The following is a 26,329-nucleotide window of genomic DNA, read 5'->3' on the forward strand; positions in this document are numbered from 1 at the left end:
ATAGATCATTATTTGCAGCTTAAGTGTATTTACTATAATGAAGAAAGCTTTTAGATTAAATAAAATCGACTGTGTCCGTAAGAAGTTTTAGGTTTCATTTATATTTTCATTTATTGTTTAGTTCTTTTCCGTTATTTATTTAATAAACGTTCTTGATACGTCAAGTATGTACACATGCGCACAACTTAATTTTATACTTTATACATCGACATGTAAGAAAGTTTAAGTTCGGGCGGAGCCGAACATTAAATACCCGGCGCAAGTATTAAATATATGTTTTCCACCTTTCGGAAAGCTACCGCTAGATGGTAAGCCGGGGTGTATCAATTTTGAGTAAATTAGCATCCTTAAATTTCGAAGTATTGAAATTTCAAGCATTTCTGAAATTTACCGATATATGAAAAGCGGCCGTAATTTTAGTCCGATTTCAATAATTTTCAACGTTTTGCTTTTATGTGGCAAGCACAATAAAAATACCGTGTTTGGTATAAATTGGTAGAACGGTTACCGATATACATATATGTGATCATAAGTGAGCGGTGCCACGCCCATTTTCCAAAATTTTACCATAAACGTATTTCATTCATTTGTTATGCTATACCAATCCCAACAACTGTGCCAAGTTTGGATGAAATCGGTGCAGCGGTTACCAAGATATACACATGTAACCATAAGTGGGCGTGGCTACGCCCATTTGCCAAACATTTATAATATTCTTATTTTTCGTCTAAAAATTGTTGCAAATATCAATTTTGAGTGAATAATCTTCAGCAGTTACTAAAATATCGCAGTTTTCGTATTTCCGAAAATTACCGTTATATGGGATGTGGGCGTGGTTACAGTCCGATTTCGCCCATTTTCAATACCAACCTACTTTGGATTAACGGAAACCTACACACCAAATTTCGTTGAGATATCTCAATTATTGCTCGAGTTATCGTGTACACGGGCGGACAGACGGACGGACAGACAGACATGGCTTAATCGATTTCTCTATTCATTCTGAGCATTTATGTATACATTTGTCTATATCTATCTCGATTCGTTTTGGCTGTTACAAACAACCGTTATGTGAACAAAATTAATATACCCGTGTGCCTAAGTGCGCTCGGGTATAAAAATTGCATATATTTGCAAAGTCGCAAATGCCTCCTCATGGTCACCTGAACCTCGCCGCTAATGAAAGTAAGAGAGGGAAGTTGTGCAGCCTTACCCACCGAAGAATGCAATCAATATATCGTTAGTATAGTATGGAAAATTTAGTTGTGGCTCTTTTGCATTACAGCGACGATATGAGATACTCCCTTTCCATACTATACGAACGATATGTAAATTGCCGGCTAAAATAGCTCGCGTCATCGCCGGGATATAACTGTCCAAACCAAAGCTGACATCAATCCTTATCAGCACCAGCTTTGGAATAAACTAAGAAAGAAACCAAAAGTTTACTGTTGTTGTTGTTGTTGTTGTTGTAGCAGCATACAAATTCCCCAAAGGGTTTTTGGGGAGTGTTGCTGGAGTGACAGTCCTTGGCCAGATATAAATCTGGGTCGTTCCGGTTACGTAGACCCGTAAATTACGTAAATTTTACTCACTTCTTCTGCTGTTGCTTCGGATTCATTTCCCCTCTTTTCCGAACTCCCACAACATTTCTGGTATTTTTTTCTTTCATAAATAAAAGGCACACTAGTATTTAGTAGGTATCATTGTATGTATGTATTGTATATTCTTTTATTAAATTTAATATAGTTATTTTATATTTAGATGGTATGTATGATTTGCGCATGTGTGTTTGTTATTTATATATTGATGTATAATTTTTTCATTTTATTCTGCACGTGTATCTATGTAATTTTTATGTATGTATTGTATGGATGTATGTTTGTATATAGTCGATTAATCCATTAATTAATTATAAGGTTATTGCTACAAGAGATTCATCGCAATTCGTGGTTGTGTGGTCAGTGGTGAATGCACTTCCTTTATGTTTCTGTTTCTGTTTCTGCTTTTGTTTTTGCTTAATTAATTTTATTATTCGAAGTTAGAAGTCTATCGTTTCGTGTAACCGTTGGAAACACAGCCATGACGCTTATGCAATGCATGGCTGGAACGGTCGCACACTGGTATCGTCAATTGGTTAAAATATAGCTACATATGTAATGCATGTAAGTAATTCATGGTTTAGTTTTTGTTTTCTTTTTTATAAATTTTTCTCCCACACTATATACTTTTCAAACATTTCTAGTATGTAATTATACAAAAAGTACGGCAACTATAATATTTTTTTCCAATTAAATTTTAGCTGCGTTGTGAGCATCAACTTTCATCTCATTTTCAGTGCATTTCGCACAAATTTTCATGGCCGAAGTCATTGAATTATCATAGGTATACAAGTAAATTACGAATAAATTAAAACTTAACAAATACAGTTACAATAGTTACACTCATATACAATACAAATAGTTTAAATTTAATAATTTTATTTTATTTTGTTTCATTTTACATTTTTTTACTAACCTTTGCGTTTACTACAATGCTTGTTTGTGATTTTTCGGTTTGTTTTTTTTTTGGAAAATTTCTTACTAGTTGCATATGCATAATGAATATTTTTTCAACTAATACAGTTATGTTATATGATGTAAACGTAAAAATTTTTAAGGGTATTCGTAGTATTCGATATACATACGTATAGATAATTCGATAATTTTACCCACGTCAACTATGCGTTTAAGCTGTTAAATTTCAGTTTTTGAATGTGTTTTTAACAAAACACAAAATTCAAAATTGTGTATAGTAAACAAGCTGCATTTTGCTACTTATTGCAAGTCCAAATGAGTTGTATTGAAAATTCATGAATTTGTAAACACTTATTTGCATAGCTGCCTTTCTTTTGCAATACTCTTCCATTTAACTACTAATTACTTAAATGTGACTCAAAATAAATGAATTGTAATATCTGCGTTAACGCTTTTTTTCAAATGTAATGAATATATTAAAATATTTACTGGGCTTATATTTGACGCCGTATTAAATTTTTAAGGAAAATATTAGCCAAATTGAAGCGGTTAGTTAACGGTCTCAACTAGCAGGCAGCCTATATATACGCATTTAAATCGTTGCTTAGAAGTATATACTTAAAATTTTACTACATTTGCGCGTTTGGTTATGTTCTCGCACACCATTCGTTAGACATAAACATAGAAAATATGTACTTAAGAAATATTGCACAACGAAAATAAACATGTAAAGTATACATATAAAAATGCAAATATGTAATGTATGTACGTACGTGTGTGTATATATAATGATGATGTATGTTTGTTGTATGGATATAAATTCTTAAATACTGGGCACAGGTTTATCGGTCGTTGATTTACGTCATTTCAGCATCTGTCTCGCCACAATTCAATACGATTGGAAAAATTCTTTTCTTGTTAAGATTAAGCTACAAATTTTGGTTTGTGTTTTCACAAAATGTCGCCAATTGTTGTTAATTGTTAATCGAGTTTTTTAGTAGTAGCGGTAAACCAGTTTTAGTTTTTGATTTCGAAACAAGTATGGTTGCAGTCTTGCCAGTGGCGGTGGCGTTAGCGGTCACTTTATTAGGCGATACCACAGCTGCAGCGGCGGCAGAAACAGTTGCTGCGCCAGCACCAACAGCGCCAATATTTGCTGTCACTGTATTTGTAGTTATAGTCAATGGTGCTGTACAACCGGTTGCAACCAAGTGTTGCAAGTTAGTAGCTGTTGCTGCTGCCGTGGCTAGCGTTGTACTTCTGCTTGTTGCAGCTTGCGTCTGTTGTCGTTGATGTAGCTCTTGTAGTAGTACTGAGTGTTTATTCATTGCACGTAATACTTGTGGTCGTATGATTTTATCACTACCACCTGGTTGATGCAACTGCTGCTGGTGCAGCTGCTGTTGTTGGTGATTTATTTTACTGCTATTGTAAAATTGTTGTGCGTCATCACATTGTTCGTTGAAAGATTGCAATTGTGAGTGAATTGATGTAACATTGGAGAGAGTGCTTTCTGTGTCACCACCGACGCCGATGCCGCCACCGCCACCTGCACTGCTACCTCCTGTACTTGAGGCACCAACGTATTTTCTGATGGTGATCGTTTGCTGATGTTGTAACTGTGGCTCTACACCTGAAACCTTAAAAAGAAATAAAAAAATATTTATCAAGTGACATGATTGGCGTACATGCTTAGGAGATAGTTTTAAACACTAGAAAGAAAAACTCGATGCACGACAAATTCTGGAGTTACAATCAAATTTCCGACCAACTCTTACCTTTTTATAGTAGCCAAAATCTTTATCTCAAGTGCTTTTTGCTGGATGAATAATATTTTCCATGTCTTTTTGTACACTAAACAATTCCGTTATGTGCTTGGAAAATAGTGCATTCAGCTCGCTTAGCTTCGTCATTTGCTAAAATATAATTTGTTGGTTTTATAAATTTACTCATTATAACATTGGCTATTACTTACATTGTGGTCAAGGCTTTTATCGCGTAAGCTCATATTTGCGGCTTTTAATTCAATTTCTTGGCTCATTAATTCATTCTCCAAAGATTCGATGCGTCCTTTCAATAAACCGATTTCACGCCGTAAATCTTCTGCTATTTCTCCGCCACCTGAAGCGCCAGCGATTACACTTCCACCACCACCAACTCGAACAACATCCAATTCACGTTTTAATCGTATATTTTCTTCCTTGTAAGTATGCAGTTGACGCTTCCACTCGTCTACATTGGCGGTGGATTCCTATAATTAATGAAATGCATGTAAATAAACTAATAGACGTCGAGATCAAGAGCTACAAAGTACCTGCAATGCACTGGTCAGGCGTATATTGTTGTTTTTCAACGTTGCAAGTTCGATTTCCCACTTTTTAGCGTTAGCGCAGCTGGTGTGAAATTTTTAAAACAAAGAAAAAAAATTTATCGGTGAGATTTTTTTTTTGGTTGCAATTATTGTTTTACCTTTGAGCTAGTGCCATTTTAAGTCGTTCATTCTCGTATTTAAGTTGCTGTTCCCCAGTAGCACCAGCACTTCCTCCTGTATGCACACCTACAATACTGCCACTGGAGGATACTGTCACCGCCGTGGGTGCAGGCGATGGTGAGGCACCTGCAGCAATCTCTTGCTTCGACTCCGCTGCAGGCAGCAGCTTATGCGATGGACTATCTGGATTTGCATTTTGCGTATTCGTATTGGACATGTTTGGTGGTTCTACAGTATGCGGATCGATGGCGGTATTATCGTTCTGTTGCATACGCGACGAAATAGGTGATGTATTAGCTGACGTGGTTGGCGTAACGGCGGTGGAACCTGTAACAAGTGCAAAACGGAGTGGCTCAAATTGCCCGCAATCATCTACTAGATTTACGCAAACATACCATTTGCTGCCTTTATTGCATTTTTGGTTGCCTCTTTGACTTCCTGGAACTTTTCCACAAACTAAAAATATGTGTACGAACAGGTTTTTAAGCATGAAATAAACCGTTTAAGTTATACATTTGTACCTTTGTCAGTTCAGCTTCGGATGCGAAACCCAGGCCGTAAACCGTATTGGCACGAACATCACTCCACTGTCCAAACTTCTGTGATGTCTGAGTAAACGTCATATTAGGCGTTATTGTTGAATTAATAACGGCCTTTGTGCCTTCCACACTGATAATGCGGTACAGGTTTCGGGACGAGTCGTAGAAGAAACTTACATTGACCGCTTTCATACTGGCTGTAATCCATGTACGCTTCGTCTTCGGATCAATGTGGAAGACATGAGCCTGGCAGGTGAAAATCGGTTGCTCGCTGGATGATGAAAACGTATTATGCTATCAACATTGTTTACTTTCAACACAAAAATACCTTCGCATATACTAAACTTATAGTTACTCACTTAAAAATTCTATTACTATATTATTAGCTAAGTAGCCACTAATCGCACATTAAAAATCTCGTGTGTGCATATATTAAAGTAACTTCATCAACTCTTCACATGTAGCCATGAAATCCAAAAGCAACTTTGCGGTTTAGGGACTTAATTTATGTCCTTGCCATTAATAGCGCTCCTGTAGTGTAGCTTACATATTAAAATAAAAATAGGAAATCCCAAAGCGACTCCCGCCCCTTCATAAACGTCTGCCGTATTTCGGGGCTCACAAACGTGAACTTACTGCAAATATCGGTTTTATTAGCCAAAGGCCTTATTTGCTGGACATTAATTCTGTGTACGTGTGGCGCGCATAAAATTATAGAATTTTCTCAATTTTTTCCATATTAATTTGAGGTCTGGCTTGGCCGAATTCGGCATTCTACGGGTGGGGACACTTACAAAAGCAGCAAATAGCACCCACTTACAAGTTGGTTTTAAACTATTCTACTTAAAGGCACTTTTAATTTCCATATAAATACCTATAAGTCGCATCAATAATTTTACAATATTTACCCCATTTTCTTTGTTTGGTCGTGAAAACTGCGGCTTTTTCAACTTTTTGCGAAAATTTTTTCGGTTTCGATTTTTCCAATTATTCTAGTGTTGGTGTCAAACAATTACTGCGCTACCAGATCGTCGATAGTATGCAACTGTTATAATAGTCTTGTGTGTTCGTTTTTTATCGATAAATTTTCGCTACCCGGTATGGGAAAATAGCCAAAACTATTTTTTTATTTTCCCTTAAAATAAAAATGTTAAAAGTCTGTTCAACTCGCCGCCATGAATATTGGGTAGTCGGTAGGTAGTAAAAAGATAATTTTACAAAATCAAAGGAAAATGTTCCGAATATCGTCGATTAGTTTGAGACTGGTACCAAAGAACGTAAATCTATAAGAAGAGTTGTCCCTTCTTATAAATTTACCTTCTTTGCTGCAATACATTTACGTTCTTTGTTTGCTGGTACAAATGAAGCATGATACCTCGCATCTTTCTAATTCGAAAGATCAAAGAATAACAACCGACTACAGGGTTCCTCAGGGAAGCTTCTTCAAAATAGGGGAAAAATCGTTCATTTCGCTAACAAAATGACTGCAGTTCAAAAACTCACTTCGGATCATAACTCTAAACGAACACAATTCTCCTTTCGGGAAGATTACGATAACCGGAGCGACAAATTTTGACTATGTCATTGGAAAACTGGGCTCATTCGCTTTTCAAATATACCCACTTTCAGGTTTCGGGGCCTTCTAGTTTTATAGATATTTAAAGTTGAATGTTATTTTTTTGATTTTTTTTAATATTAATATTTTAAAATTGGTTCATGCTCTTCGTACTCAGAAAAACCCTGCAAAAATCGCGACTACTCCATGCATGCGTGTAAAGAGTACTCCCTAAGGACCAAAGAGTACTCCAAAATTAACCACAATTCATATAAAAAATATGGTCCAATTAACATTGCGATGTCCTAGGGCAGGACCATATACTCCATCCCTGCATTACATCAGGGTAGCACAAAACTACTCCAGCATATTAACAATGGCATTGTTGTTATATTTTTTCGTTTGTACACGCTTTCACTTCTCAAATGCTTTTTCGAAATTAATAAAAACCAAGACAAAAATTAAAAATTACATGTTGCTTCTGACGGCATTCGAACCCGAACATGCTGGGAGGTAAAAACTAACAGTGAGCATCTCTACACGTTCAGCTACAGCCAGATATGCAAATGTGCTTTCAAATGCTCAACTTCAATCATATTTCGTTAAAACACGAGCAGTGATCGGATAACAAACAATAAGCTGGCGCAGAGACAGGAGTTGGGCCGCTACAGCATGACAGCGGAACACTTTTGTAAGTACTCCAATTTACCACACATAGACTACATGGTCCAACGGCTTTTGCAGGGAAGTACCAGTTTTATCGATAAATTTTCCGATAAGAATTAGAGATGTCAGCGATTTATTCGAAATAGGGAATTTAAATGATTTAAACTTCATAGGCGATTAGTTGAATGAAAAGTTGAACGGAATTAGGAAGCCGGCCAAGTTCATTTAAAGCGGTTAGTTGAAAGGCATTTAACACCAGGCGATTGTTGCTTTCAACTAAAATTTTGCCTGAAAAATCACCTCATGTAAATTCCCTATAATTCGCATAGTTATAAGATCTCAGCTACCAACAAATGAGGTAATTCGATCTCAAGATTTTTGTTTGGCAAATTACGTAACTCGAAGTGAAATTGGAGAGCGCATTAAGAATGAGAGAGCGATCTTCATCCGGATTCCAGCATCCGCTATCGCTTGTTTTGATCGCCAAAAATCGCCAAAAGAATAGCTGGTGCGACTAATAACATGCAACCACTAGTTACATGCCCCTCATATGGCCAGCTTACACATTGCATCTGTTACTTTTCCAAGCTGCGTACTTTTAGGCCCCACTAAATTTTCATTTAGAGAATTTTGGCGATGGAAATTTATGTCAGCGATTGTCACAATTCCGCTGCTGGCATAATTGGTTCACGTTTTCACATTACTCGGTATGACATCGGATCGGCAATTTTTCCATGGTACTTTCGGTTTACCGAAATGATTCGGTGTTGCGCTGATCTGCACACTTGTGGCACTTGTAGGATACTTTTGGTATGTGATTTGTAGAAAAACGTTAAAAAAAAAAGCCGCAGTGCACGAAACTAAATTTTAAAATTCCATAAATCATTTAACAAAAATACCCCCTGGCGAAACCAAACACGTTATAGCTTTTAATTCATTTATTTCTTACTTTCTTCTTCTTGTTTTTTGTACGTTGTAAAAATGTGTGCAGTAAATTTTCATATTTTACTGACCGGTCTTACTGCAGTGCGTTAAGCCGTAATGAATCCGCTCCGATTTCGTATATGCAACACTAATGTGAAAATCCCAATTGAAATATGTTCATATGATCAATATACTTACGGAAAAAACCAAAAATGTCCATCCGATATCGTACCGAGTAATGTGAACGCGCTCTAACTAATCAGAATATTCGTAACAGTGGCTACACACGACGAACATATCCGCGCACATGTGCGCCAACATGCTGGCTGTCGTTTGCTACAGACGGCGAGCGGCTCATAAGTGATTTTGTACTCAAAGCGTAAACATGGAATGGAAAGACGCGGTTGATGCAATTGAAATACTTATGACTTAGGGGTTTTTATGTATGTGTTACTTAAATTTATTTATATTTTACTTATATGTATGTACATACATATACATATAGTAATTTAGCCTCATTTATCAAAAATTCAATTAACGCACATGGCTTGGATGCATTTATCCGCGATGTGCACACTGCAAGCATCAACACAAAGTGAGGTTGTTGTTTTTGTTTCCAATGCGATGCTCGCAAACCACGCTACAAACGACGGGCATGCTCGCTGAAAATCAAAATTTTTTTATTTTTGGCGAGCACGCTCTCAAACCGCCCTACAAACGACGAACATGAGCCACAAGCCGCGCATGTGCGCGGATATGCTCGTCGTGTTTAGCCACTGTAACCCAACCCTAATCAAAATATCGACTTACCAAGTACCAAACTCGATGTGATGACCACTAGAATAAATTGCACATATCTGTTAATTTGGTATCGATAACGATTTTCCAATAATCTTTTGGAAGTGACATTGATTATCACATTCTTATTGGAACGACAGAGTTTTCAATGAGTTTTGGTAAACAGTGTTGCAAACATACTTAAAATATGTAAACAAATTGTTTTTGAGTGAAAACTCTAACGATAACAGAATGATCTTTGTTTGCGCGTATATATAAACAGATCGTGAACTGAAGATATGTTAGACATATACATTAGCAGCAGGTTTTTGTTTAAAATATCATAATTTTTTAATTTTTGACACTTACGTTACAATGGCATGCAACCCTGCATTGGCATGATGTTGCAACACTGATGTGTACTGTGTGTACCCATTTGTCAATTTTTCGCAACGGCACAGCAGCGATAGCGACGGTGGTTCTTATACAATTTTTAATGTTAATTCTAGCAATAAATCTTGCAAGAAAATAGTTGGAAAACTGTGAAAAACGTGCAAACGCTGCTTGCTATAAGCGCAAAAAGTTCCATGCAGCGAGGGAAACGTTCAGATCGGGCAAGTTGAAGCATTAGCGGTAGCTACACACAACTGCTACCTACACACATATGACATGGGCTTGCTGATAGGAATTTTTGGGCTTGGACCAATTTGTTGCCAGCAGCCGCTATTAAGATGTCCAATTGATTTAGTTAACGAATTTAAACATTATTTTGCTTAGGTCGCTAAGGACATAAATGGCTGAAAGATTTTATAGTAAATCTGCACAGGCTTTACAACGCCCTTGTATGTAGGCGATTAAGGGATGCTCATGCTTGTTATCTATGACAGTAGAAACTTCCAATAGGAAATGACGGTAGGGGAATGGTGATGATTATTGTATCGATGGTGCAGGAGCAAATATTTCTTCATTTGTATGAAATGTATTGAAAATGTGTCAGTTTGCAATTGCGACAAAATTGCAAGATATCGAAATTTGTAAAGAAAAGAAATGGGCGTAGTGCCAATCTTGCAGTTTGACTAGTATATGCTAATTGGAGAGAGTCTATGTTGCTAAAAACTCGCTATGCGTAAAATATGTTGCATTGCAAATAAAGTGCATACATTAGAAAATATATTAGCACCTACCTACATCATATGTAATATGCACATTTACATACATACTATATTTATGCAATGAGGAATTCTGTAAGCCTCTCGCTATCAGTGATATCAAAAGTATTTGGTCACTTTACCATGACGTCAACAGAATTCTATCGTTATGAAAGTTTTTGTTGTAGTTGGCATAATTATTGCAGGCTATTATAGTGCAGCATAGTTTAATGACCTGAATTCAAGACTAATGTAGGGATCGTAACTCCTTTAGCTACTTTACAATTTAAATTTAATGCCTTTCACTCGTATTCAATAACGTCTACAGCTTTTTTGCGTGTGAGTGAGAAATTAAAATGTGGAATATGATGTGCGACGTAATGCCAACTATTTCGGAGGATAGCATCTCCCAGCGATCCTCACAATTTAGCGGCGAAGATGCCAATTTCGAGCAGCTAATGGTGTCCATGTTGGACGAACGTGACAAATTAATGGACAGTTTGCGTGAGGCACAGGAGAGGCTCAGTGAATCGGAAGTAAAATTGCATGATGTGGAAAAAGAGCGTGACAGCTTACAGCGGCAGATAAATGCTAATTTACCTCAAGTAAGGAAAATTTAGTAAAATGTATTAAACGAAATTAATTCAATACCTAAAATTTCAAGGAATTCGCAACTTTAACTAAGGAACTTACACAGGCGCGCGAAACGCTGCTTGAGCGTGATGAAGAAATAGGCGAGCTGAAAGCTGAACGGAACAATACACGGGTAAAACCCCTTAAATTAAAAAAAAAAAAAAAAAATGCTTTCAAACAATTAATAAATTTTAAATACATATGTATGTACATAAATATTAAATATTGGTAGTAACAAAATCCTGTGCTCTTACCTTCAGTTACTTCTGGAGCACTTGGAATGTTTGGTGGCGCGACACGAACGTTCTTTGCGCATGACGGTCGTGAAACGGCAGGCAGCTGCTCAAAGCGGCGTCTCCAGTGAAGTAGAAGTACTAAAAGCATTAAAGAGTCTATTTGAACATCATAAAGCGTTGGATGAAAAAGTGCGTGAACGTCTGCGCTTATCAATCGAAAAAAATAATTCACTCGAAGAGGAATTAAACGCAACCAAAGAAGAGGTGAATGCATTTTCAGCAGCAACTATATTATGTGTTATACATTTTTATACGTTTAGCTTCAGCAATATAAAACTGGTGCAATACAAGCCAATCGTGATGCTAGCAATGAGAATGGTGTGAATGAGAAGGTATTGCTTTAAGTTTTTACTCAAAGCGTTTTGTAACTAATTTTTGCTTACCACATTTCAATAGGCCGGTAGCGGACTGAATGGCGATTCGAATGAAGCAAACGATTATGCTGCAAAAACGCATGAGCTGCAAACAATAATCGAAAAACAAGTAAGGCGATTTTAAATAATTAGGGAAATAGTATAGTTTTCAACCCCATTCCTCATCCCACAGACCGCGGAACTATCGCAATGGCAGCGGCGAGTTTCAGATTTGAACAACAAAATTTGCGAATTGGAGGAGAATTTAAGTAGAACTCAAAAAGAATTGTGCAAGTCGCATGAGCAATGTTCGAAATTGCAAAGAGATTTGCGAGAAAATGTTGCACAGAAGGAAGATCAGGTATGTGAAATGTCTTGACCGTGTTATCCATCAAATATTCCTGTCTCACTGAAAACCAATTTTTAAACACTTACAGGAAGAACGTATCGCTACCCTGGAGAAACGGTACTTGAACGCTCAACGTGAATCGACGTCATTGCATGATTTGAATGAGAAGCTGGAGCAAGAATTGCGCCATAAAGAAGCACAAATTAAGGTGAGACATCGATTTTGGTAAATCAAGTAATTTTAAGAACTTCATTATATTCTCGTTGCAGTTACATGAAGAGAAGATTTGCGCAATCGAAGAAAAATTGGAGTTGTCTGAACAAAAGTTAGCTCAGCAGGCAAAATTACAGCCTGACATGGAAGAGCAACTTAAAGCTCGCATGGAAGCTTTGACAAAGGTAGGAAATAAGGTATGCGCGATTGAATTACTTACAAATGTGCTGTGATGTGATGTGTAGTATGTATGTAGCTGCGTTTGTTTGTTTGTGTGACGCTTGATTTTAGCATAAAAAGTACATATGTTTGTTAGTAGAATCCAAAAATTTTAATTTGTATCCTCTTCTGCCCGTCATTTATGTAGTTTCACTATTTAAAACTTGTCGCTTACAATTAATTCGTGCTTTACATTTTTACATAATTTTAAACACAGGCACAGGAACGCCATGGTTCAGCAGAAGATCGCATACAGCGTCTAGAGGCCAATTTGGACGAGAAGAACGCAGAGGTTTTAAGACTGAACCAAAGATTAAAAATGAACGAAGAGCACAATTTAAGGTTGTCGTCCACTGTGGACAAACTGCTTTCCGAATCGAACGAGCGGTTGCAAGTACATTTGAAAGAGCGTATGCATGCACTAGACGAGAAGAATACACTTTCACAAGAGTTGGAGAAGGCGCGTAAAATGGCTGAGGAATTACACCATCAGAAGGGTGAAATTATGAAGGAATTATCGAAGACACGCCTAGAAATTGAGAATTTCAAGCGCCAGCTTTTGCAGCAAGAGATTGCCTATAATATACAGCAAACGGAAGCATTAACACGCAGTCTATCGCCAAGCAGCGTCGTCGACGGCGGTGCCTTCTCGCGCAGCACCTCGCATGCCAGTTTCGATACGCATTCGTTGCGGCGTAGCAAATCGCGCATGCAAGAAGAGGCGAACATAGCACGTTCTATGGCCGAGCAGGAATGGGAAAATCTGCAACAGGCACACGCCCAACAAGCGTACGAAATGTCTGCCGCGGTAGCGGCTGCAGCAGCTGCCGAATGCGAAGATAGCGAGGCTGCGGCGGCTGCTGCTATGTTTGCCGCCTCCGATATAATGTCCCCATCTGGGCATGCGGACGCTCAAACACTCGCCATGATGTTGCAAGAGCAATTGGATGCCATTAATAATGAGATTCGTTTGATACAAGAGGAGAAACAATCAACAGAGGCGCGCGCGGAAGAGTTGGAATCACGTGTGGGTAGTTTGGAACATGTAAATTTGTTGGCGCGCGGCCGATCGATGGATCGTCAAAGTCCACCTATGAGTGGGCGTAGCACACCGAATAGCCCAAATAGAGATTTCTTACAGAAGTATCATACGGTGAGTTTTCCAAGGAAAAATTAAGTATAAAAGGTGGTAAACTTTATTTTTTGTGTTGTAGTTAAATCTGCCTGTTTTGTCGAGCGATATGTCGCGCGATGATATTCATGGCATGTCTGCTGCTGGCGATTCGAGTTCAGGCGGTGCCGCATCGCCACTCACCGCTAGATCGATGCGACTTGAGCGTGTTGCGCAGGCGTTGGCACACAGCCAAGAGGAATTACGACGACGTTCGGTGGGCATATCACCAAATCACGGTGTCGATCACTCAAGGTATGCCATTGCCTGCGAACTATTTCTTTTCTTTTATTTAATTGAAACTTTTGTATTTTATTAAAGTCATGTGGCCTTGCCACAACTTAGTAACTACGGCCTTTCGCCGTTAAGTTCGCGTTATGGCAGTCAGGAATCGCTGAGTCGTCACTACAATACAATGGGCTCAATGACAATGCTGCAAACACCTACCACCAGTGTGGGACGTGACGTCGCTTCAGCGGTGCAAAAGAAAAAGGGTATCAAATCGAGTTTAGGCCGATTTTTCAGCAAGAAAGATAAAGTGAAAGGTGTTAAAGATACGCTGCCTGATGGTTCGACCAGCATGATGTCCATTGGCAATTTGTCGATTGGTCTAAGTGAAGGTGAATCGAATTATGATGTAATGAGCGTAACTGGTGGTATGGTGCCGCGCATGAGTAGCATGCCAGGATCGAAAATTTCCTCAGTGGATTATGGAAGGCAGAAAAAGTAAGTAGACTTTGGATAGTATATAAAAGTAATGCAAATTTTGTTTAACTATATCTTATATTTTATTTTTTTGCTAAAGGGATCACGACTATAGAAATGATTTACTTGGTGAAGCGATGAAAGCCGGCACACCGTTTGCTTTATGGAATGGTCCCACCATTGTTGCCTGGCTGGAGCTGTGGGTTGGCATGCCAGCATGGTATGTTGCAGCTTGTAGAGCAAATGTTAAATCGGGTGCCATTATGAGTGCATTGAGTGACACGGAAATACAGCGGGAAATAGGTATGTTGCATTTAAAAAAAAATTTATATATACGATTTTTTTCGATCTAAATATGTGGAATTGGTTTGTAATTTTTTGCAGGCATTAGCAATCCACTGCATAGACTTAAACTTCGCCTTGCCATACAAGAAATGGTTTCATTAACTTCGCCATCAGCGCCTCAAACGTCACGTACAACATTGGCTTTTGGTAAGTAAAATTTTGGTAAAAATATTTCGTTTTGATTTGATATTCGGGAAGTGGAAATTGTTGTCATTGGCCTGTGAGCTGAGATCAGCCCTCAGCTAAATTACCGCTATCAGAAGAAAATCGTGGTCCTAAGTGACATTTAAGCCGCAATAAGTAAAAACTAATCTTTCAGTGTTACACATTAAAATATATATAAAACTGCACACTTAGAATATTTCTGAAAAAATCTGAATAGAAAGTTGCAAATTAGTATGCAAATTTATTAAAGTTTCCTGAGTTTTGCACAAAGTTTAGAGATTTTATTTTTATGTTTTTTTGCTGTAGTATGAACTATATTTTTATAAAAAGATTATCGAAACGAAATTAGAATAAACAACTTTTCATATATTACAAACAAAAAATCACTATGTCAATACTTTTGTTCGTCGCTGTATGTATACTCTAAAAAATCTGGGTTTAATTTCATCTCCTATCGTACAGCCTTTGGTTTAAAGCTATAGAAAAAAATTTAATTATATCTTAAAAGAAAAAAATATTATTTCAGGTGACATGAATCACGAATGGATCGGCAATTATTGGTTGCCTGGTCTGGGCCTCCCGCAATATCGTACCACGTTCATGGAATGTTTGGTAGATGCGCGCATGTTAGATCATCTAACGAAAAAAGATTTGCGCGGTCAACTTAAAATGGTGGATAGTTTCCATCGTACTAGTCTGCAATATGGAATTTCGTGTTTGAAGAGGCTCAACTATGATCGCAGTGAGTTAGAGCATAGACGTAAAATGTCGGAAAACGGGCTCTGCGATGTGCTAGTGTGGAGCAACGATCGCGTTATACGCTGGGTATGCAGCATTGGATTAAAGGTTAGACCTTTTTTGCATACTGGACTTTGAAATTAGTCGCAACTTTTATGCTTTGTTTTATAGGAATATGCAAATAATTTACTAGAGTCAGGCGTACATGGCGCCCTTGTTGCACTAGATGAGGGTTTTGATTCTAATGCGATGGCATTGGCCTTACAAATACCAACGCAAAACGCACAAGTAAGTTTTTGCCAACATTTTTCTTTTTTTTGCGAGTCGCCCTTTTACTTCTTTCGTTGTTTTTTTTTTTATTCAAGGCACGTCACAATTTAGATCAAGAATTCAATAATTTGCTGCAAATCGCCACAGATCGAAGGCTCGAAAATGAACAGCATAGTAATTCTTGATCCGCCTACGGTATCACAGCCGACATGGCTGAGGAATAAAATAGTAAATTCAACACAGTATAAGCAGCAGCGACTGCAATGCCGCTCACTAGTAAGCCACATGCAATGCAACAAACAGTCACTAATCGCCCTACATAAACACTTGATGAATGAGCGCGTGTGCTAGCAAACATACATGCACACACAGATACGTACATACTTAGATGAGCGCTGCCGCATGGCGCTTGCTAAACGTAAATGTGTAAACAAAAGAACAATATCCAGTATAGTAAATTACCGAATTTCATACATCTACATATACAAATCCGTTGATAAAGTCTCATGTGTTGCAATGATATGCCGTGATCCAGTTGTGTGTACGCTAAATGTTTTTTGGTATTCATATTTCCTTTTTTATTAAGCGTCTCAAATCTAAACAGAAAAACAGAACATTCATACATATACTTACAAATAAGTATTCTAACGAAATTCATATACAAACATATAACCATATTAAGAGGCACAATGTAAAGAAAGCGAAAACGGTAAAGAAAAGTAAGTGGAAATGTTGTGGTCAATGCTAAAGTAAAAAGCCGAGTGCAGTCCGGGCCCAATAACAGGTATATGCGGACAAGACATAACTATAAATTACTTAAATACAAACACACATACACTAACACATATGATACATGATTGCTTGAAATGTTTTGCCACTTTGCAAGCAAAAAAGATCAAGTTCAATGCATGCATAATAACGAGCTCAAAATCATTTTTTACTTATATACATTTTATTATGTTCAATTTGCATTGAAGAGTTCAAAAACAATATTAAGTATAACAGCGTTAACATTTTCTACAACGGTTATTTAATTCCTATTCCAATTTTTACTGCCTGAATAATAATTAAAACCTTTTTTTTCATATTTTCTAAGTTTAAAAAGTAAAACACTAATGGCCTTATTCATAAAATGTAAAATATTAATGAAATGCTTTATAATATAACATATCCATAAAACTGTTTATTTATAAAGCATTTTAAAAGAATACAATTTTTTATTTATTTGGCCGTTGCAGTGTTGAAAAGTGTATACATATGTCAAAAATGTATGTATTTGTTAAAACCACTCCAACTTCAGCTTAAACTTTTCTCTCAACTAGCATGCGCTATTTTCTGCCTTGTAGACTCACTTTATTGCAGCGACGGCTAGAGAGAGCTTTTAAGCTGCGCGCGCTCATATGAAATCTATAGGAAGCTTGGGCATGAGCGTTAATGGGCACCGTGTTTCCAGCGTTACAAGCTTTCTATATATTTTATATAGACTTCTACAGACTAAAAGCGCGCTCTGCCAAATACAGATCATGAGTATTGATAGCGTTATGGTTTTGCTCTCCTTTTCTCTCTTTCTCTAAACACTTGCATGCTTGCTCAAGAAAATTCTTTTTTAAGTTTTTAAGTTAGTTAAATTTGCCTTTTTCCCACATACATTCAATTTCATATAATCATTCGTTCTAATAAAAAAAAAAAAAAAACAGAAACAGTATTTTGCAGTTTTATAAGATAAAAATAAAGTGAAAGTGAAGAAAACAAAATTAAAACTAAACAATCCCACAAATAAATACTTACATAAGTAAGCGTCATATGCCAGCCTTCACAACCTTAGTACCCATTCATACATTGCACTATCATAGAAATCCGTAAGAGCAGAGCTCCAAAACTGAAAACCCTCGTGTGGATTCCTAATCGAAAAATTTGTATCAGTGTTGGCCATGGAACGCTTTTACGCTATCAAATGTATGCCTATAAAGCCTATGAAGTGGCCAACTCTGATTTAAAGCCTTAAAAACTTCAATTCCATGCCAAGCGGTGGGTCTATACTTTAGAAATGTTGCAGAGATATTAGAGACGCCAGAACAAAAAAAAATTAAAAAATTTTGGAAGTTTTTGAAAAAAATGTTGACTAAAGGAAACAGATTTACCAGAAAGCTTGGAAGTTTTTAAACTTAAAATTTCGAGTAAATATTTTTTACGAAAAATTATAAATTTGAGAATATTTTTAACAGCGATTTTTGCGGTAAATTTTCCTAAGTTAATTTTTCCTGGTAATTATTATTTCTTTCAAAAACTAAAAAAAGTATAAAAAAATTCTAAAATTTAAAAAGCAATTTTGTGCTATCAAAAAGTTTTAAACATTTTTTTTCTCTTACTATATTCCTGAATGATAAGAACTAATTGAAGTAAAAAGATCGCATTTCGATGCCCAATTTTTTATAATCAATTAAGATTGATTGGTCTTCGATTTAAAAGCCGCATCTACGAGCAATCCCGCAAATATTCGATCAAAATTCTTCGTAGGTATAATTGACGGAAAAATTTCCGACTTCGGTTTTCAATTTTTTAATCGATTAATGAATTCGATTATGAAGGACTCGATAATTATAACTTCGATTTGATCGATTTAAAAACGGCAGCGCTAATTTATAGGCGTGTCGAACTGGTTACTTCAGCAGCATCCCTACAAATATTGGACCAAAATTCTTAATTTCTTTCTAAGAAATCATTGCATGGGAAATATGTAGATTGCTGAAACGAACCGCAATAAATCGCAAGTCCGAAAACTTCATAAATCAAAATTAGATTTAATCAATTAACTGTTTTTCGAGGACTTGTTAAAATGTATGAAACTGCCATTCTTCATTTTTAAACGAGTATAAATAATCGAATCATAAAAAAATATATGTAGATTAATCGATCTTCGAATTTATCGATTGAAAATCGGCGTCTCTATTCTATAAGAGCTATTTTACGTTGACTTTATTGCATCAGATTACTGCAATTAATTTTTTAGTAAAATTTATTTATTTTACAAAGTTATTCATTTGCTTAGCAAGAAAACCTGAAAACTCAGCAACTTGGTCTGATCAGTTTAGTGACTTTCGAAGTGTTCGAAGTTTTCTCCAGCTTGGAATTCAGTTTAATGGCTATCGCTATAGAGATTTTTGCTCTCTGTGCTTTCTTTTTATATATTAAAAATTTTCTTTCGTCATAAATAACTTCAAAAACGGCAGAATTATTAAATTTCCACTACACGTTTAGCGGCATACTGAATACAGGTAATTTTATTTTATTTTTTTTTGCAGATTTTTATTATACATATTGCATTAGTAAATTACCACTTTCCTTTATGACTTATGGTCTGATTATGCATACATCGCATAACTTCGCACAACTTCGCATAAACTTCAAACTGTAATTTCGTATGTACCTTGTATGTATTCCATTGCCCAGAAATTAGCAGAACTTTTAAAAACTTAGCGATCTGTTGAGTTTAGATTTCGCTTCATATTTTCTTAAGTAACATTTTTATGCACTGGTAAAATGGTTGTGCGCAGTTATGCGAAGTATGCATAATCAGACCTTTAGACAGAAACACACTTAAACGACCTCTACATATATAAATGAGGCATTCCACACTATTTCAATTCGTGAAAAACTACTTTTGCTCGATTTTCGGATATATTGCAGAGGAGGTGCTAAAGTGTTTGTAAACGCAAAAAAAAAAAAACAAAAACATTTTTTTTTTTTCAAAAGTTATACAACAACAAAAATATTAGATGTCCTGCCGCAAGCCATTGTTGATTACATCATAACTCGATAAATATTAGTTGTAGCAAAAAAATCAATACGTACTTTTTTATTGACAAAGAGTCAGAGATTTATAAAAGATTTTTAATTTTTTTTAAGTCCACTTTTCTATACGTTTGTTAATGAACAATTTAGAAAGTTGCCAAGAAAAACATGTTTGCAGTTTTTTAAAAACCTGCAAAAAATATATGTGATAGAGTGAATATTAATAATTCTAAATTGTTCATTAATAAACGTATGGAAAAGTGGACTTCAAAAAAAAACTTTTAAATCTTTTATAAATCTCTTAACTCTTTGTAAATAAAAAAGTACTAATTGATTTTTTTTGATACAACCAATATTTATTTATCGCGATATGATGTGGAAAACAATAGCTTACGGCGGGACACCTAATATTTTTGTTATTGTATAACTTTTGCAAATTTTTTTTTTTACATTCCTCGCGTTTTGCCATATCTTAGAGGCATTTCTACATTATACTCAGTTTATATCAAAATCTAAAAAAAAAAAATCATAATTTTCATTGAAATAGCATTGAAATGCCTCAAATACAAAACAAAGAATAATAGTCGAATTTAAAACGGAACTACATAACCGCATAGATCATGGTTCATTAAGGCCACGCATACCGACGCTTACAAAATACAAGAGAGGCAGAACACGCATAATGTACACATACACGAACAAAAAAAAAAAACACATACAAATATGCATATACATATTTAGATTCAGCAAAGGAAAATACGAAATTACAAAAAATAATGAACACATGATTAAAACCAATGATCATTATTGGCTATTTAAGTATTAAAGGACAAAATTGCGCTAAAAAAAAAAAAACAAAATAATAAAAAAAAACTAACACGAATAAAAAATGTGCGAGAAAATAAAAGTTTAGCAAAAAGAAAAAAAAAACCTATTGAAATTAAAAAGCTTTAAAGGCACTACTTAACTATGATTAATTGAAAAACAAAAACAAGCAAAAAATATTCATTCGTTTAATGTATTCCCTTAAAAAAAAAAATACGCGTCATAAACAAAATATAGGCAAAACAAAAACTAGAAAAAATAAATAAATCGTTTCAAAATAAAATTGACGGGCGGGCGGGCATACGCATGCTAAATGAGATAAACTATATAATTGAAAAATGTGCAGTATATGAACAATTTTATACAATATACAAGTAAACATACATACTATACATAAAAATTTTCATATTTATATACAAACAATAACTACATACATACATACAGTCGAAGAACAAGTCAAAGGGGGTGTTGGGGTGGGCAATCATGGCACAAATTGTAGGTATGTATGCATGTGTATGTATGTACATATGTATGTATGTATATATGTGTGTTAGAAACGTTAGCAAATACAATTTAATGTTTAAGCAACTTTCGAAAATGCTATTTGGATGCATACATAGGTATATACAATACACATTATGTATACATACATACGTATACTACTAACAGGCACTTGGATCATTTTTCTTTCATTTGATTTCCTTTTTTTGCTATTTAAATAAAATTCATTCTCTAACAGCAACTATATAAACGCAAGTTGCAAACTTGTAGTTGTAGAAATTTAAAAAAAATGCATACAATTTTCATCAAAATATAAAATTTTTTTTTGCTACATTTTTTTTTTTTAATTTTTTTGAGTATGCAGATTTGTATGAAAAAAAGCATAAAAAAGAGAATGGAAAAAATTGCGGAGTAGCGTCAGTAAAAGAATTGTTAAAAATCAACGCTAAAATGTAGCTACATACTTCAAACTTGCACTTTATTGTACTAAAATTGAATGGGCTAAAAAACTGCGAACTCAAAAAAGTTAGAAACTTTGATGGAAATTTTGATGATTTTTTTAACGTTCTACAAAGTTTGAAATTTGTGTTGATATGGTTTTTTGTTAGAGAATGAACCGGATTTTAATTGGTAAATAATGGAATTAAATAAGAGAAAATCATAACAAAAAAAAAAAAAAAACGAAAAATCATTGTCCCTATTCAAGTGTATATTTTAAGTAATCAAATTTAATTCAATTTATAGGCAATAGCAAAAACCACTGTTAATTAATTTACTTCAAATAGTTGAAATTTAAAGTATTCAAATATTCACTAACCAAATATTTCCATACTCGTATATGTAGGTAAAGGCATACAACAACTCTAAACTAATTGTACGCGCTTACTACTTACTGTTCGTTAGGTCATCCATATTCTTGACTCTGCTGCAATTTTGTTACGTACGTAAGTGAAAATACTTCACACGCTGACTCACTGGCTACGGTACCCCTAAATTGTTATATGCAAATTGAAGTTGGTTGTGTTTTTTGCTTGAAAATTACCTGTTTTTACTATCGGTTATAGTTTTTCTAATAAGAAAACTCGCTAATTCAACCATACGGGCCTACAAAGTTAAGCGAAAATATTTTACCAGAAACAGGAGTACACTTTAGCAAAGGTTTTCGACGTGTTGAAACCAAATCCGTGGTCATAGCTGCTCTGCCGGCTCAGGTTTCCGAGATATTTTAAACTTAAAACGCAAAAAACGTAATTTGGGCCTATATTTTAGGTTATATGCTACGTCGTGATTTCTTTTTTTCTAAAACTCGCAGGCGAAAATTAATAAAAAAAAATTTTGCTGCCTGCTCGACACTCTGAAGGGTGAAAGAAGCTTGATTGTACTTAAATTCAGTATTTTCATGTGTGTTAGATAAAACTCGCGAGCGAAAAGCAGCTTAAAAAAATATTCATTACTTGCAGCTTTTCTTTTCACTCTCGTCTATAAGTATAATATTCAGTTCTCAGGAAAACAAAAAAAAATATATAAATAAAAAAAATTCACAAGAAATGAAAAAGAACAAAAATTTTCAAATCAGTTTGCAGCTCTCAAGAAAAAATTATCGTGTATTTATTTTATCAAGAAAATTTAATGCAGCGTCTAAGTACGTTTCCAAGCGACACAGAAAGAGTCGCTGCAGCAGGATCCATAGAAATATTTTTGAGCGAATAAATCCAAACACAAATGACTAAATTTTTGTTATTAAAATTTTTTATACATATATTGCAATTATTTATTTTTTTCCTTACTCGAAAACTTTTTTGCAACGCAAAAAATTTGCACGTGTGCGTGTGAATGATGAATGTAATGTTTTTTGTATTCGCGAATAATTTAGCTACTTGCCTTTTCTGTCGTGAGTGACATATTTGTAAGCCACGAGCAGCTCGTATGTATATTACTCGCGAAAAAAAGTTGAAGCGTAAGTGAGTGAACGTTTAATTTTTGAAGTATTTTTGCTTGCGGGTGATACTTGTATTTTTTTTACTCACAAACGATTTTAATTTTTTTTCAACTCAAGATCAATTGTTATTTTTTTTTTAAAGCGACGATCAAACTTCAGGTTTTACACGTGAGTAATATTTTTTCAGCTCACGAAGAATATCTAATTTTTTACTCATGATGATATTTGTTAAGCCACTAGCAAATCGCAACATACTGTTTTACTCGCGAGTGAGTCAAGGAAAAATTTAAGCGCGTGCAAGAGAACGCAAGATTTCCGACATTTTTTTTTTACTAGCAAGTACTACGCATATTTTTGAACTCACGAACGATTTTAGTTCGTTACAGCTCAACAGTTTTTTTTTACTCGTGAGTGATCTTTTTTAACTCAATAAATTTTCAGGTTTTTACACGCGAGTGACCTTTTTCAACTCGCGAAATTTTTTTTTTACTCGTGAGTGATATATATTTTTGAAGCTACAAAAAATTAGCAGAATACTAATTAACACCTGAGTTATTGAAAGAAAGGTTTAAATGCTGGTGCGTGAGTTCTTTTTAAAGCACGAACGATTTAATTTTTTTTCAACTCTCGAAGAATTTTCAGTTTTTTGCTCGTGAGTGAGTCTTTCCAACTCGCGTACATCTTTCAGGTTTTATTCAAGCGTAATTTTTTCAACTCACGAAGATTTTTTTTTTTTTCATTTTATACTCGTGTGAGAAAGAAAAATTAAAGCATTTGCGACTGATTGATTTTCACAAGTTTCTTTTTTGCTCGTGCGTAACTCCCGAATATGTTTTTAACTAATTATTTTAACTAACGAAAAATTCTCAACTTTTTACTCGCGAGGTATTTTTCTTTAAACTAACAGAGAATTTTCAGTTTTTGCTCGCGAGTGACTTGTTCAGCGCACGAACAATTTTCAGTTTTCCACTCATGAGCGATTTTTTTCAAGTCACGAACAATTTTCAGTTTGTACTCATGAGTGACTTTTCTTTAAACTCCCGATGAATTTTAAATTTTTTATTCAGCAGTGACATTCTCAAAGCATGTTTGTTTCTTCCAGCTCACGATCAATTTTCAGAACAATGCCATACTCGAGAGCGAGGAAAGAAGAGTGTAACCACAGACAATAAAAATTATTCAAAGTATATGGAAATAGAGTTACTAAGATTAAAAATTGTTTAAAGATTTTTTCTTCCAATATAAATTTTTCTTACAAAGCTAACCAACCAAATAAACTTTGAAAATCGTGTTTCGAAAAAATTGCAAGCATTTTCAAGAATAAGGGCGTTAAAATTTGAAGCCGTTGCCAAGCCTTAGAATGCATTTTTTAAACGCAAAATCATTGGTTGTTATTTTTTGAAGATAGTTTTTTAGAGATTTGCGGTCGTCTACTCAAGTAGGTTTTAAAATTTTTATCTGCCCTTTAAACATACAGTTTGTTCTTAAAAAAACGTGTTTGAAGCGCACATAAATTTTAAGACCAAAGTGCTTCAGAAAACCCCACCTAGATTTTTAACCGAGCTTACTGCTTCAGTACATACTTTCTAAATACTTTCGGCATTTCAATGCTATCGATTTCTGCTTGATATTCATAATCACGTTGTGCAAAAAAATACTTTTCTAACTTTACCATAAAAACCTTAAATACATGTTTATAAAAAAATTAAATTAAAAAACAATTGAAATGCGCACACTTCGTATATGTATGTGTGTGTTTCGAGTATATACATACATTAAGCTATAAACATACAGTGACTCGAACAAATGAACACGTGTTGATCTATTTTTTTTAATTCACAATGTTTTTCTATTATTTTTTTTTTTTTCAATTTTTCTATAAAAATATTATCCACGCTTTGACCAAAACCATATAAATGAAAGCTTTAAATGTTATACAAATTTTTGGAAAATTCAACAAATTTTCATAAAAACTTCAAATTTTTTAATCTGAATCTTGAGCACATTTTTGGGTATGCAGTTTTAAAGTCCATACAATTTTATTCTAATAAAGTTCAAGTTGATTTTTAAAGTTTTTTTTTTGCTAACGGACTTTTGCACTTTTCTCCATATAAGCATGAATTTCTTATGGAATAAAGCAACGCGAGTTTTTATAAATTGCACTTAAAAAACAATCACAAAAAAATAAAAATATTAAAAACCAGCGCTTGGGTTTTTCCAAAAATTCAACACGTGGTTACTTGTTTGAGAATCACTGTATGTATGTATTTTCCAAACTAATTACCTAATGTAATACATAGCACATAACTTTCATCATAAACTTCGAAATTAAATTTTCGAAAATGCGCGCTTTCAATCATGCATTACACACTGCTATCCGTTATTCCTTTAACAAGCAACTAGTAATTATAACCAGTTACACTGTTACCTAAGGGGCGTGTCCATAAATTACGTGATCATTTTAGTGGAATTAGGGGGGGACTTAATATTGTGACAAGAGTTGGAAAAATGTATCACGTGATTTATGAACGCCTCCTAAACCAATTCCAATGTGCAACCTTAGTTGTTTAGCAGCATATTCAGCATTATGCCTTGCAACAATGCTCTATTGTAGGTGTTCATACATATAAAAGTCAGTTTATTTAGTATATAAAAATGTAGATATAACTATTACGATTTGAGAATAAAATCGACATACATACATACTTATTGTATTTTGCGAAAAATTCAATCATTGATCATGCGCATACACTAACACATATCTCTTGTTTATAACAAATTGTAAATTATTTAAAAATTTAAAAGAAATCTTTGTATTTATGAATGCTGCCCCTTTTATTTTTTTTTCCTATTTTAAAATTTTGTCAAACTTTCATCAACCAAGTTTTGCATAGTTATTTGGTAAACTATACGATAGCTATAGTTATTAGCAAGGGGTATTCACAGTGTGGCTAAGCTGGTGGCACGACCCACGATTGGTCATCCCTCGAATGAGCCCTGTTTTATTAGACCGTACCTGAAAAGAAAAGTTGACCGTACATCCCTCAGTCTAAGGTATTTTTGCGCAAGGCAATTTCGAAAAAAAAAAAAAAAATACCGAACGTATGGGTCGCTTTTTTACATTTTTCGTGATATCTTCAAATTTTTGATTCATTTTTTTTTTTTTTTACTTGTTTCTGGAACTCCATTGATTGAAATA

General features: G+C 34.9%; 4 protein-coding genes across 6 annotated transcripts in view; 1 reads left to right on the forward strand and 3 right to left on the reverse strand.

Moving 5' to 3' along the window:
* LOC118735587 (gonadotropin-releasing hormone receptor) overlaps positions 1-3,368 on the reverse strand; it is a 47,709-nt gene extending 44,341 nt beyond the window's left edge. The window contains exon 1 of the mRNA XM_036465415.1: positions 3,290-3,368. The gene's annotated coding sequence lies outside the window, so the exon portion shown is untranslated. The remainder of the gene's footprint in view (positions 1-3,289) is intronic.
* Positions 2,197-4,206, reverse strand: LOC118736389. Its single transcript, XM_036466484.1, has 2 exons — positions 4,192-4,206; positions 2,197-4,156 (listed from the first exon to the last, which is right to left on the reverse strand). The coding sequence occupies exons 1-2, from the start codon at positions 4,204-4,206 to the stop codon at positions 3,491-3,493; spliced, it is 681 nt and encodes a 226-aa protein (XP_036322377.1). The 3' UTR covers positions 2,197-3,490.
* The window catches only part of LOC118735589 (homer protein homolog 2-like), a 54,702-nt gene continuing 32,317 nt past the window's right edge, over positions 3,945-26,329 (reverse strand). Inside the window, exons 1-8 of one of the 2 annotated variants that reach the window (XM_036465420.1) lie at positions 6,455-6,641; positions 5,529-5,817; positions 5,403-5,463; positions 4,986-5,334; positions 4,831-4,909; positions 4,492-4,767; positions 4,295-4,432; positions 3,945-4,156 (exon numbers count right to left, since the gene is read on the reverse strand). In XM_036465420.1, the coding sequence (XP_036321313.1) occupies positions 4,322-4,432; positions 4,492-4,767; positions 4,831-4,909; positions 4,986-5,334; positions 5,403-5,463; positions 5,529-5,817; positions 6,455-6,459 (1,170 nt within the window). In that variant the 5' untranslated portion in view covers positions 6,460-6,641 and the 3' untranslated portion in view covers positions 3,945-4,156; positions 4,295-4,321. Of the gene's footprint in view, positions 4,157-4,294; positions 4,433-4,491; positions 4,768-4,830; positions 4,910-4,985; positions 5,335-5,402; positions 5,464-5,528; positions 5,818-6,454; positions 6,642-26,329 lie in introns of those variants that run through there. The other variant, XM_036465419.1, reaches the window with a different exon arrangement.
* Positions 9,926-17,792, forward strand: LOC118735583 (liprin-alpha-1). Of its 2 annotated transcripts, none has more exons than XM_036465404.1 (17): positions 9,926-10,082; positions 10,945-11,221; positions 11,281-11,382; positions 11,510-11,749; positions 11,806-11,877; positions 11,942-12,028; positions 12,092-12,259; positions 12,336-12,455; positions 12,517-12,657; positions 12,897-13,832; positions 13,894-14,105; positions 14,172-14,576; positions 14,656-14,858; positions 14,940-15,047; positions 15,592-15,911; positions 15,975-16,091; positions 16,169-17,792. In XM_036465404.1, the coding sequence occupies exons 2-17, from the start codon at positions 10,973-10,975 to the stop codon at positions 16,256-16,258; spliced, it is 3,570 nt and encodes a 1,189-aa protein (XP_036321297.1). In that variant the 5' UTR covers positions 9,926-10,082; positions 10,945-10,972; the 3' UTR covers positions 16,259-17,792. The 2 variants fall into 2 exon arrangements, with proteins under 2 accessions (XP_036321297.1, XP_036321298.1); XM_036465405.1 differs by having other exon boundaries at positions 12,517-12,645.

This window comes from Rhagoletis pomonella, unplaced genomic scaffold (assembly GCF_013731165.1).
Source record: "Rhagoletis pomonella isolate Grant_MI unplaced genomic scaffold, Rhpom_1.0 Rhpom_scaffold_00003, whole genome shotgun sequence".
In the NCBI taxonomy this organism is placed as follows: domain Eukaryota; kingdom Metazoa; phylum Arthropoda; class Insecta; order Diptera; family Tephritidae; genus Rhagoletis; species Rhagoletis pomonella.

Bases quoted from the DNA above. Each gene is read 5' to 3' on its own strand.
- LOC118735583 (XM_036465404.1), top strand. From the start codon at position 10,973: ATGTGGAATATGATGTGCGACGTAATGCCAACTATTTCGGAGGATAGC. The intron at 12,658-12,896 runs GTATGCGCGATT...TTTTAAACACAG, and splicing joins TGACAAAGGTAGGAAATAAG to GCACAGGAACGCCATGGTTC. The intron at 14,577-14,655 runs GTAAGTAGACTT...TTTTTGCTAAAG, and splicing joins GATTATGGAAGGCAGAAAAA to GGATCACGACTATAGAAATG.